Consider the following 13,690-nt stretch of genomic DNA (forward strand, 5'->3'; position numbering starts at 1 on the left):
GATGCAATATCGAGAGAACACCCATCCTTGAGACGCATGGCTGAGACACACGCACGACAGCCACCCTTGGGGTGGTGGATGTTGACTGGAGTTTGGAATAAGAGTCCTATGAGCGGCGGCGGGCGGAACTGGAACATTGCACCAGAGAAATGACGACGACGATGCAATTCGTGAACGACAGCAGCGGCGACGACGGCTTCAACCGCTCATAACACACACCGGTGCTCACATATCCCAAAACGATCTTCGACGGTTCTCTCTCTCGGCCGATTACGTCATCCGACAGCAAGGTCCGCCAGTGGCCTTGGCCGATCGGAGCAGCAATTTGAGGAAGGGAGGTGGCGGCTGGGTGATGGGGAAGAAGATGGCGGCTGCACATAAAGTTTAGGGTTAGGGTTTGTGGCCGATGCATGGTGACGGGTTTAATACCCGATCATAACCAAATTTTCCTTCAATGCACACCTTTGGCCCCTCCTTCCTTATATATTTTCATTATAAGGCTATAATTTACAAATCAACCCCCATCATCCAAGATCTTTTCAATTTAAGTCCGAAATTTACTCTTTAACCCCCTGCTTCCACAATTATCTTATATTAAGCCCAAATAATACCAAATACCCCTTGAGTTGTAAAATTCTTTGCACAATAAATCCCAAAATTATACTTTAACCCCTTGAGAATCAAATCTTGTCATTTGGCTTCCCGAAAACGACTCCTAGATAATTATTATCAGATTTTGGACTATAATAACATATGATAATAATAAAAATCGCTTCTCGGGGTTCCGGGTTTATTATTAAATTATTATATTTAAATGGGATGTTACAGATGTCTTTGTGATTCATGCATGTTTATGTGTTATCTGTTATGTGTTCTGGACTTCGGTTCGATGTCGGGCAAGCCCGATGCAATATATATGATTATGCTATATGTTATGTGTTCCGGGGTAAGCCCGATGTAAGTTAGTCATTATGTCATGTATTATGTATTTCGGGGCAAGCCCGATGTATGCTAGTTTATGTGTTATATGTTGTTGTTCCGGACTCCGGTACGATGTTGGGGCAAGCCCGATGCAGATTATGTGATTATGTTATATATGTGTCGGGGTAAGTCCGATGCCGAGGTGATCCCGATGCCCGATGAGGTCGGATTCCGGGGTGAGCCCGATGTCGGACAGGAGTCCGATGTTGGGTAAGCCGATGTCGGGATTCATCCCGATGCAGTGGGAGTAGTCCCACAGTTATGTGGTTTGTTATATGTGTTTTGTATGGTATATGGTAGTTTGGGGGAGCTCACTAAGCTTCGTGCTTACGGTTTTCAGTTTTGGTTTCAGGTACTTCAGATAGCAAAGGGAAGGGCTCGGGATGATTGCATGGCACACACCACAGATTTCAGTCTGGGATTTATTGAGACTCTGATATATTTCCTCAATTGTTTTTGATACAATATTTGATTTGAGATTTTGAGACACATGATACTGGGTTTTCTTATTGATAATGGATGATTATAGTTTCTTATAATATTTTCAAACAAAATTTTTGGGTCATATTTTTGGTGTGTTACATATAGTATTGGGAAGAACTGAGGTACTCCTTTAGACGTCAGAGCTCATCTATCAGATTAGACAGAGGTTGCAGACAGCTTAGAGTCGGCAGAAGCGTTATGCCAACAAACATCGATCTAAGTTGGAGTTTCAGGTCGGTGATATGGTTTTGCTGAAGGTATCACCCAGGAAGGGTGTAATACGCTCCTGGAAGAGGGGAAAATTAGGGCCCAAGTATATCGGGACATTTCGGGTGATTTTTATGGTTGGAAAGGTAGCTTATATGTTGGATTTACTTGAGGAGCTCAGTCAGGTTCGCAACACCTTCCATGTCTTGCAGTTACGGAAGTGTATGATTGATGATTAAGTGGTTATTCCTTTGGATGATGTTCATGTTAATGATCGCCTGAGTACATTGAGAGACCGGTGGCGATTTTAGATCAGAAGACGAAGGCCTTGCGCAACAAGGTGATATCTTTGGTCAAGGTTCAGTGGGAACATTGGAAGGGTTTTGAATGGACATGGGAACCCGAGTCGGAGATGTGAGAGTATTACCCGGAGTTGTTCACAATAGCAGATTTCGAGGACGAAATCTAGTTTAAGTGGGGGAGAATAGTAACATCCTGATGATGAGGCATTTATAAATTTAACCCTAGTATGAAAAAATATTGCATTTTGACCCTTGGAATGAGTTTTGTTTGCAAATTGGTCCCATTTGGCACTTACGGAAGAGAAGCGCTCTGCATGAGTACATTGGGTGTACTCCCAGAGTACGTTGGGCATAAGGTTCATGAAAGAAAACGTCTTCATTTTGGAGTATGTTGGGCATACTTGGTCTGGATGAAAACCCTAATGTTTGGGATTTGTGCACTATTTAATCTCCTCTATCGCCTTAACACCTTTCCTTTCATCAACCTCCATCATCCATCTCAACCTTTGCAAACCCTAACCTATAGTGTAGATATTTTAACCTTGTGTGTGTGTTTTTTGTGACCTTGAAGGAATGGGAAGGTGGTGGAATCATCTTAGGAACTCAAAGGGAGCATAGATCTAGAAGTACCAAAGTACCAACATTTTAACACTAATTATAATTATATAATATAAGATATCACGAAACTATTATATAATGAAATTATTCGGTATCTATCACTTCGTTATCATATAGCATCATGCTAGAAAATAATGTTAGTAGTTAATATAGAAACATGTAATCGATATTGATTGAGTAGAAGAAATGGTTGACCAAGACCCAATAAATACAAAGTAGAATATATGGTAGGTGAGATATGAATCTATGATACATGACGGATGCATAATAATACTAATGATTTGTGTGTGCCCTTTCTTGATGCTGGCATGGCATGGGATTGTACCATAGTGACGAATGGAGGTCCATACCATTAGTTTGTAGGTATTATGTATTTATGACACCAAAATTCACTTGAATTATTGTAAACTATTGAATATATTTTTTGTACCTATATGCATTGATAATTTGATACGTAACATCTTAAATTTCACACTTTTTGGTAATGAATTACTTTTACTGATAAATAATATTAAAAAAATATTTATATAGTTTACGGATTAGTGATATGAACACAAGAGGCATTTCGTATTTTTTTTAAACAAGGATGTTATTAAAAACTAGCTTTGAACTACTAAAATTAAAATTATCAAAGCAATAGCTAGGATCATGTTTTGTGTCCTTCAGATCCAATTAATTTTAAACTTGGTACTTCTATTACAAATCTTAAATAAGATCGTGCCACAATCTTATAAAATAAAATCGTCACCTTTTTTTTTTTTTTTTTTTTTTTTTTTTTTTTTTTTTTTGTATGATTGCGAATAGTCCACAATGCCCATATTGTAGTTAGGACTACCACATCCAAACATTTTTACCGAATCATGTTAAGATAACACAATCCTTTAATCATTTTATAAAAAGGGAAAAATGACCATATGAATATCATAAATATAGGTAATTAATCTAGGTTTATATATATATATATATATATATATATATATATATATATATATATATATATATATATATATATATATATATATATATATATATATATATAGGACTAGGTTATAATGTGGATAAACAGTTATTGTACGGATGTGTGGACAGTGTTATTCTATGAGAATTACTAAAAGAATAAGTTGTTTAGTAATGCAAATACGTTCAACCTTACAAAAATATCGTCATTTTCATGCATTCTTACTAATTATTATTCATTTTTGTTTTTACACATCGTTTTTCACTCATTTTCATTATGACAGAATACGACTCAATAAACATTCTGACAGAATGAGCATAATAATAAAAATTATATAATAACCTTATAGACGATTTAATTAGTAAGAATGTGTGATAATGACAATAGTTATGTAAGATTGAACGTATTCATATTATCAAACAACATATTTTTTTGTCATTCTCACAGAATAGTACTGTCCACACGTCCGCACAATAGATGTCAATCCACATTTAAACCTATCTCTCTCTCTCTCTCTCTCTCTCTCTCTCTCTCTCTATATATATATATATATATATATATATATATATATATATATATATATATATATATATATATATATATATATCATGGTTGTAAAAATCGGTCTAGGCGGCCGATTAATCGGCGCCTAGGCGCTTGACGGCCTCCAACCGCTTACGAATAAGGGTTAGAGGGTAAAATAATCGGCCTTGGTCAATATCGGTCCAAATCGGACCCAAATCGGACCCAAAATGGAGCTCAAAGGACCCACCGGCTCAAAGGAGATAGCTAGCCCAAAGGAGAGTTAGATATGGATTTCAATAAGCCTTCTACGCTTTTTATAAAATTGTTTTCCCTTGATATTTTATCCCACCAACGATGTGGGATACTCATTTGAAAAAAACACAGGACACACAAAGATAAATCAATTTGCTTCATTTTTCTTCAATCTCGACTCCGATCAGGTCATAATCGAAGAGAACTCGATCAGGTAATACTCTACATAGGTGGAAACAATCAAGAAACATGGATTGAAAACATATAATCATGGTGAAAACAAACACTCGTTCTAAAGAGCCTTTTCGATCGACAATTCCCTGGCGTAACTCTCTTTTGCTTTGCAGAAGAAACATATTTGCAATTACAAAGACCATATACGTGAGGATTACATGCCATCAGAGGTAGAGCACTGGTTCGTTCTCATCACAGGTTATCACACCCATCAACCATCTTTGTGTACCCTACTTCCTTTTTTGTAATCGAGATTCTATTTGGCAGTTGCAAGATCTGTAATTGTTCTAGTGGGATCTAATTGCTTATTCATTTGATTAGTCTGATTCGTTTTCTTGTTTATGGATGGAATCACTTTCGACTAAAATTGTTGATTTGTTTAATTATCTGATTATTATTCTTGTTCTTGGTAAAATTGATCACTGGATTGAAGGCAAACCCATAAACTCTATTTGCTATTAAACAGATTTTAGAGAATCCCATAAAATCGATTGAAGGCAGCTTTAAATTGATACTATGTTTGTGCAAATGGTTGTTCGATCACTAGGATTCACAATTTCAGTGATTTTGGTTATATAATGCTTAAGAGAAATTTCAATGATATGGTTGATAATAACAAGCATGCCAAGTGTTTGTATAAATGCTTAAGAGAAATTTAATGTTATAATGTTATACTTATTAAAATTTTAATAAGTTTTTTAATTTACAATGTTATATCTATTAATATTATATTTAATGTAATATTCTTAGGATTAATGTTTTATTTATTAAATTTTTAATAATATTTTTAATAATTAATGGTCCCCGATTAATCCCCGCCTAGCCGATTAATCCCTTGACCTCAGTCCACCGATTAACCTACGTCGAACGATTTCTACAACCTTTATATATATATATATATATATATATATATATATATATATATATATATATATATATATATATATATATATATATATATATATATATATATATATATATATATTTCAAAATGATTATCATGCCTGACATAAGTCAATTTGGATTTATTCGATAAAATACTTGAAATTTTTTTTTATCTTTCAACACCTTGATCTCGAAAAAATACTTGAAAAAAAATAAATATTCCTTTTCAAAATCTAGATTTGAAATGTGAATATCATCATTTCTTCAACGACATGTGACATTTGCATACCCTTATATCAAAATATATTTCGTTTTTGTTAAGTTTTGTGATTTATGAATCGTATTTCAGAAATATTATTTTGGCTTTAGAGTCGGTAATACTATTTTTTATCATTTTGACTCCAAAACAAAATCAATATGTTTCTTTGTTAGTTATATCAAATAGTAAACCAAAAAAAAAAAAAAAAAATGAAATCATTTTAGACGGATGTCCCTCCCATGAAATGTAGCATTTTGAATATCCAATATTTTTACTTTCAAAATGTGCTTTCTGTTTCAGAATTTTCCGTGCGAGGATAATTATATTTAATTCGTGGTTGTTCTGTCATGTTAAAACATATCATCAATAGTCAAAAAAGGAATTTATAAAGGTCGCCAATTATCCATTCATAAATCTATATTACATTAAAAAAAAAAATCTCATTATTTTTAAAAATAGATTGAATATAATAATAATATTTTTTAAGATGTTCAAAATACAACCAAACATCAATAAAATAATATTAAAATATTAAACAACGAGTTTAAGATTTTATCTATGTTTGACTCAGCTTTTATGATGATCGAATCTTGTTGATGCCGAGATATTGACAAATATATGTGGTCGTCTTCCCCTGTACCATAGCCCCCATCCCCTTTATAAGATCAATTGAATCCACAAATTACAATGAATCATAGAAGCACATCCATTTTCTTCCGGTTAAACCTTAGTTGTCATCACCAACACCACCCCTATCCTTGTTCTATCCTCCCGTTGGCGGCCTTCACCATTGTTCGATATAATTTCCGCTTCTATGAATAAACTTGAAGAAGGGGGGGGGGTGTTGCTAATCCATTTTAGAGTTTTCAGTTTTTGTTTTTGTTCATTTTTACCTTTCTGTCTACGAACCCTAACCACCAGCCACTGCTAGCAGCATCACTAATGTACCATATTTGCTACACCTCCATTACCACCATACCTGACTAATGTACCATATTTTTTGACAGGGGTGGGCAAAAACCGAAAAATCCACATAAACGGAAACCGAAATGAAAACCAACGGTATGGTTTTTAGTTTTGCAAAAACCGAAAATGTTCGGTGCGGTGCGTTTCTAGTCTTACAAAAACTGCAAAAAAACCGAACCGACCGGATATATATATATATATATATATATATATATATATATATATATATATATATATATATATATATATATATATATATATAACTCATGATAAGTGTTGATATCTGTAAGAACGAATAACTCATGATAATTAAAATTTCTATAAATATAAATATTTATCTTATCAGAGGATGATTATATATTTTTAAGCATACATATAGTAATATTTACAAGAACAAATAATGTTTATTATCTTTTTTAACATTTAAATATGAAGAGTATTAGTGATGATTGTATCATTTTTATGAATACATTAATTGATATTATTACATGTACCTGTGAAACAAATATCATATTTAATTTGTATTATATTCAAACATTGGAAGCATGTTGGATGAGTAATTATGTCATTTGATTTCAAACCAAGAGGTGGTGGTATCATTTAATCTCTAATATATCATTTGAGTTTTAATTTTGCCAACCTTATAAGAGTATCCCCCATCGTCTTTAAGATAAAACATTCACCAATCTCACATTTCATATAAGAGAGTCAATACGACATTCCTCATCTTTATATAAAGTTTTTCAATAAATGATTAATATTCATCATCCGAGTCAAAGTAACTCGTTGAGTTACTGAGTTTTAGTAAAAATGCAAAACAAAAACCAAATAAAAAAATGACAAAAAACTGCAAAAAAAAAAACAAACCGCAAAACAAAACTAAAACTGAAGTTGCGGTTTTCGGTTCGATTTTAGCCAAAACTACACCGAACCGTATCATGTTCACACCGATTTGTTGAACATTGTTTTACAGGTATCTAGATCTATACCTTTTGTTTCTTCTTGGTTTTATTTTCATTCTCTTATGCTCCATTCCAATTTATTTTCTTTTTTAATGATTAATCAATAACAATTTCACCTTAAACGTAAGATTAGAGTTCCTAAAGTAGTTTCCGGGTAAACATAGATATTCCATTGCATCGCCCATAAATGGCATCTAGATCGATTTAATAATTTGTTCGCTGTTATAGCTATCAGATTTTTTTAATTAAGATTTTTTTGTGATTCCTTTTTGTAACAACATGACTGAGGGGCTGTTTGGTAGGATCTGAATTTTTAAGCTCTGAATTTTTAAGAGATCTGAATTTCTAAGAGGGTCTGAAATTTTAAGAGCTGAATGTTTAACATGTTGTTTGGTTGGGACCTCTGAATTGTTGTGCTGAATTATTAAAATGACCATTTTACCCTTCTGTTTTATTTTTTATTGAATTCAACTGTTTGTTTAGAAAATAACCTAATAAATTTCTTAAATATGTATTAAAAAATATAAACTCTTATAAAATCCAAATTTAGGATAAATCAAAACTACCATAATTATACATCCTTTGGTGTCATTTATTAATAATAAACCACACAAAAAGTAGCATAAATTTCCTAGAATTGTGCAACAAACCAAACAAAAAACATCTAAAGACATTTCACAATAGAAGTTGATACATGAATACATCCTTTCAAAACTCAACTTTCATTCAACAAATATAATGAATCTATATAAATCATCTACCTACAATTACATAATATCCCCCATAATCAACAAAAGTTGATACATGAATACATACTTTCAAAACTTCAACTGCTTTTATAATCAATTCATTGATTAATCTTGCTTCTTTGTTTACTCCATTGTTTCTGGTATCAAACCACAAGTCAACCTGTATGCAAATATTATATACAACCCACAATAAACCACTATCCAGCCACCATAACCAACACAACCACCATAGTATAATAACAAGAACATATATGAGTTCACTATAACATCAAACGCAAATATGATTTCAGCAACAACATTTCAACATAATAATCGAATATAAAAACATTGAACATAAAAAATTGAGTATAAAAATCAAATATAATATCAAAACCATCAAACATTGAACAAATAACATCAAAATTGAGCAAATCAAGAACAAATAACATCAAGATGAGCATATAACATCAAGATTGAACAAATAACATCAACATTGAACAAATCAGGAACTCATGCCAGGGAAATCGATTTTTGATTTCGAATTTTGAACAAATCAAGAACAAATAACATCAAGATGATTTCGAATTTTTATTTTCAGGTTTGGGAGCAGCAAGGAAATCGATTTTTAGAATAAGGAAGAAATAGAAGAACAACAAAGAAATCCAGTTTCAGAAGAAGAAAAACTTACCTGATTGGCAGATTCTGAAAACGCGTTGGAGCCGTGAGGACGTGCGGCGGCAGCGGCGGCGTTGCAGTGTGCAGCGTCATCGACGGGGAAGGTTTGAGACCTCGTCGTCGGATCCTTGTTGGTGAAGAGAACCAGGCGCGATTGGGAGAAGATACGATTGGGAGCAGATGCGAAGGGAAGAAAACTAGTCGATCGTTTATTAGGGCAAAATAGGTACGCATGTTTTTTTTAATCTTTCAGACCTTGTTCAATATCTGAAAAAATAAGAGGCAATTATAATTTTAAGTGGTAAAAAATAAGATGCAAACAAACGGTCTGAATCTGAATTTTTAAGAGTTTGCCTCTTAATTTTGCAATTAAGAGGTAAACAAACGGGCCCTGAGCTCGAGCTCAATGGTTGGAAGATTTATCTAGAGGTATTAGATTCATTCAACCAGATTCTCAGGTAGATACTAACAATGCTTATCCTTTATCTTCCTCTTCAAGGATGGTCCTGGTTACTCATAATTTTGGATTTTTGTGATTTTTAAAACATACTCCGGTTACATTTTTAGAAAATCATTCGATTGATTTTCCAAGGTGGGCTTTGCTTCTATATCTCACCAGACACAATGAGAAATTTAGTAACAATGTTTGTTGTATTTTTGGTCCCTGATTTATTTTTTTTATTTTTTTTTATTTTTTTTTTATTTTTTTATTTTTTATTTTTTTCGATGTGTGCTAGTTAATTATGAACTTCATATTGTTTAATGAAATGAGTGCTAGTTGTAAACCAATATACATATTGTTAGCCAAATTGCAATAAAACAATAAATCAGGGACCAAAAATACAACAAGTCAATCGTCTGGATTATAAATGCAACTTTTTAGGGAATATAATGATTTTATTATAAAAAATATTTTAGCTATTAATTAAATAACTTATATAATTAAACTATTTTTTAAATAATCCATACGAAAACATGTAACCATCGTTCGCAAAACCAATAAACCATTAACTTTGAAGCTTCAGAGTTCCAGTGGGGCAAGCAAGTGCAAAATCAAAAATGGAGAAGCGGATGGCTGCTGCTACTGCTTCTGCTTCTTATCGTCTACTCAACCAAAAGAATCACACCTCTAAAAGATTTCTGGATCATCGCCGATTGGTCACTAATTCCAGTGAAGTTCACCGATCGTCTTCAAGTTCACGAGGTAAGGTATCGCTCTACAGTTACACTTATAGTTATGCACCCCTCTTTTCCACGTCCTATGCTTATAGTTATCCCAATTCACTTCGCAATCCACATGAAATAATGTTTTACAATCTCTTTTTAGGTCATACATCACAACTGTTGTTTATTGTTTGTAATATTTCCTGAAGAGTTAGTAACCGGGATTAATGAACATCCAAATGAATTGGGGAAAGTGCGAATTATCTGACACTAATTCCACAGGTTTTATGCATCATTGTGGCACCGCGCCTCTCAAGAATTTTCTTGCACGTTTTCCATGGGATCTTCAGAAATCCTCTCTAATTCACATACAGAATCTTCCTGGAATCCAGCACAGAACTTTTGGTTCAGCAACTTCCACTATAATTCAACGAAACCCCTTGTTTTCAACCATAAATCATGATGATATCATCTATTTTGAAAACAAATTAGGGATGAAAAACGTAATTCAGGACGAAGAAGAACTACAAACTGCAAACACAGATTGGATGCATAAGTACAAAGGCTCAAGTAAGCTTATGCTCCTACCTGAGAACACTGATCAGGTTTGTATTATCTTTCCTTTTTCCAAAGTTGTTTCTTATGCTGTTTTTAATCACATATAGTTAGTTATCACTATGGGTGTGTTTTCATGCAGTTATCTCAAATTCTTAAGTATTGCAATTCCAGATGTTTGGCAGTTGTTCCTCAAGGTGGAAACACAGGTCTTGTTGGAGGAAGTGTTCCTGTTTTTGATGAGGTAACACTAACACCAACACTACACTAGTATCCCTTCATCTTAAATTTATTGTTTGCTTTTGTTCTAGTTTTTGATTTACTATATCAATTTCAGGTGATTATAAATACTCGGCGCATGAATAATATTATTTCCTTTGACGAGGTAGGGAGGTCAGTCTTCTTATATTACTAATCCAAAGGACTTTTTGGTCATTTTTATTAATATCAATATATATTAAAGTTGTACAATTTTACAGGTGAGTGGTGTACTGGTATGTGAAGCAGGATGCATACTGGAAAATCTAATGTCTTTCCTAGACAAACAAGGGTAATAGTTTTAAAATTTATAATATTGTTAAAAGTTATAATATTTGTGTAAACATATTTAATTTAATTTTTGTTTCAGATTTATTATGCCATTAGATTTAGGTGCAAAAGGAAGTTGTCAGATTGGTGGAAATGTTTCAACTAATGCTGGTGGATTACGCCTTGTACGTTATGGATCTCTTCATGGAACTGTTCTTGGTAAGCCTTTTTTTCTCATTTTATTTTATTCAACTATTTAAAATTTTGGAATTAAACATTTATATAATTAAAAAATATAATAATTTCAGGTCTTGAAGTTGTTTTGGCAAATGGAAATGTGATTGATATGCTTGGGACTTTGCGAAAAGACAACACTGGCTATGACCTAAAGCATTTATTTATCGGTATGACATAAAAATCAACTTTTATTTTATAAATATATAAAAATATTTTGCTGATTTATTACTCAATTATGTATGTATTTTTCAGGAAGTGAAGGGTCTTTGGGTATTATAACAAAAGTTTCCATATTAACACCTCCAAAGCTGTCTTCTGTAAACATCGCTTTCCTTGCTTGTCAAGATTATATCAGTTGCCAGGTAAAACATTGTTTTTCTTTTTATTCTCTTAAAAAATAAAAATCTTATATTATTATTATTATTATTATTATTATTATTATTATTATTTTGCTGTCTATTAGAAACTTCTATTCCAAGCTAAAAGAAGACTTGGTGAAATATTATCTGCATTTGAGTTTCTTGATGCACAAGCAATGAATCTTGTTCTTCATCATTTAGACAGTGTCAGAAATCCATTACCATCTTCAATTTACAACTTCTATGTTCTTATCGAGACAACTGGAAGCAATGAATCTGATGACAAGTAACTTTTTTTCTATTTTACTTTACCTATTTATATATTTATATATATATAATATATAATAATAATAATTATCTGATTTTTGTAGAGAGAAGGTTGAGGGTTTTCTTGTGGATGCAATGGAAAGTGGTTTAGTAAGTGATGGAGCCATAGCACAGGATTTGAATCAGGCATCATCATTTTGGCAAATTCGTGAGGGAATTCCAGAAGCATTGCAGAAAGCTGGAGCTGTATATAAATATGATTTATCAATTCCTGTTGAGAAAATGTATGATCTTGTTGAAGAAATGAGGATACGTTTAGGTAAAAGTGCAACTTTTTTTTTTTCTCAATTTGTTATGATTTGCTGATTTTGGTTTTAAAAAAGAAAAATAGGTGGTAAAGCAAATGTAGTGGGATATGGTCACCTTGGAGATGGAAACCTTCATTTGAATGTCTCGGCTCCACAGTATGATGATGCTGTAAGATTTGTGATTTTGTTTTTCAAAAATATAAAATTATATTTTGTTGTAATTGTTAAAATAAAAAAAAAATTTATATTTACAGATTTTGGGAGAAATTGAACCATTTGTGTATGAATGGACATCAAAGCAACGTGGGAGTATAAGTGCTGAACATGGATTAGGTCTTATGAAAGCTGAAAAGATTTATTATAGCAAGTCAACTGCAACTGTAAGTCTGCTTTTGTAAATATTAATTTCACTAAGTGTATTTATTACTTTTATAAATGTTGTCTAAAGACTAAATATGATATATGATAATTTGTAGGTAGAGCTGATGGCTTCTATGAAGAAGATGTTGGATCCTAATGGGATACTGAATCCTTACAAAGTTATCCCACAATCACTCCTATCCTGAATTCATCCTCCTAATATCAATGTTGTTAATTGTGGTACTACTTTTTAATTTAAATTAACAACTACTCTTTTGTAAATTACTTCATATTCAATAAATATAAAATAGTAGTTCATATTGTTTGTGTAAGTTTTGTGTGGTAGACTTAGATAAGGTAAGAGGGCATGAAGATACTGATTCAAGATGATTATGAAGTTATTAGATTTTCATCATTAATGACAGTTATTATTATGTCACACTTTATCACTACAAAGCTACTTCATTATTTTTGACCTTTTAAAAATTTGTTTTTGATGTTTTCTAGGTAGTTTTTTTTATTCGCTTAATGAAATACAGAAAAACTCATAGCATTGCCTGAAATAATTTTTTTTTTCTTTTGAAAAAACAATTACCTTGCTTTGATATTTTAGCGAAAAAAATCATATTGTTGTGTTTGCTTTAATTTTTTGTTGAAAAAACGATTACAAAGTTTATAGAAAGAAAACGTAAACCAAAATGATTTAAATGGTCATAACTCATAAGTACAAGGAGTAGTAGTTGGTGGGTGCACTTAACATCAAAGATGCATGCATTAACTTCGATTTTGGGTTTGAACCCATTCCCATTAATGGTGATTTTGAACTTTTGTTGGTTGAAAGTGATACATTTGTAGTAATAAACTATGAGCAATGTGA

General features: G+C 32.3%; 1 protein-coding gene across 2 annotated transcripts; it reads left to right on the plus strand.

Annotated features, from left to right (window-relative positions):
* The first annotated feature begins 10,001 nt into the window (after positions 1 to 10,001).
* LOC111913333 (D-2-hydroxyglutarate dehydrogenase, mitochondrial) lies at positions 10,002 to 13,131 on the plus strand. Of its 2 annotated transcripts, XM_023909054.3 has the most exons (13): positions 10,004 to 10,239; positions 10,482 to 10,804; positions 10,897 to 10,998; positions 11,092 to 11,139; positions 11,234 to 11,304; positions 11,383 to 11,501; positions 11,591 to 11,686; positions 11,772 to 11,881; positions 11,983 to 12,164; positions 12,250 to 12,464; positions 12,537 to 12,622; positions 12,708 to 12,833; positions 12,930 to 13,131. In XM_023909054.3, the coding sequence occupies exons 1-13, from the start codon at positions 10,095 to 10,097 to the stop codon at positions 13,017 to 13,019; spliced, it is 1,713 nt and encodes a 570-aa protein (XP_023764822.2). In that variant the 5' UTR covers positions 10,004 to 10,094; the 3' UTR covers positions 13,020 to 13,131. The 2 variants fall into 2 exon arrangements, 1 of the variants encoding a protein (XP_023764822.2); XR_008230302.1 differs by lacking the exon at positions 12,930 to 13,131 and having other exon boundaries at positions 10,002 to 10,239; positions 12,529 to 12,622; positions 12,708 to 12,752.
* Positions 13,132 to 13,690: the final 559 nt, after the last annotated feature.

Source organism: Lactuca sativa, chromosome 2, assembly GCF_002870075.4.
Source record: "Lactuca sativa cultivar Salinas chromosome 2, Lsat_Salinas_v11, whole genome shotgun sequence".
Taxonomy (NCBI): Eukaryota; Viridiplantae; Streptophyta; class Magnoliopsida; order Asterales; family Asteraceae; genus Lactuca; species Lactuca sativa.

Coding starts and splice junctions, on each gene's coding strand:
- LOC111913333 (XM_023909054.3), top strand. CDS start 10,095: ATGGAGAAGCGGATGGCTGCTGCTACTGCTTCTGCTTCTTATCGTCTA. Junction 10,999..11,091: donor GTGTTCCTGTTTTTGATGAG/GTAACACTAACA, acceptor TATCAATTTCAG/GTGATTATAAATACTCGGCG. Junction 11,687..11,771: donor CCTAAAGCATTTATTTATCG/GTATGACATAAA, acceptor TGTATTTTTCAG/GAAGTGAAGGGTCTTTGGGT.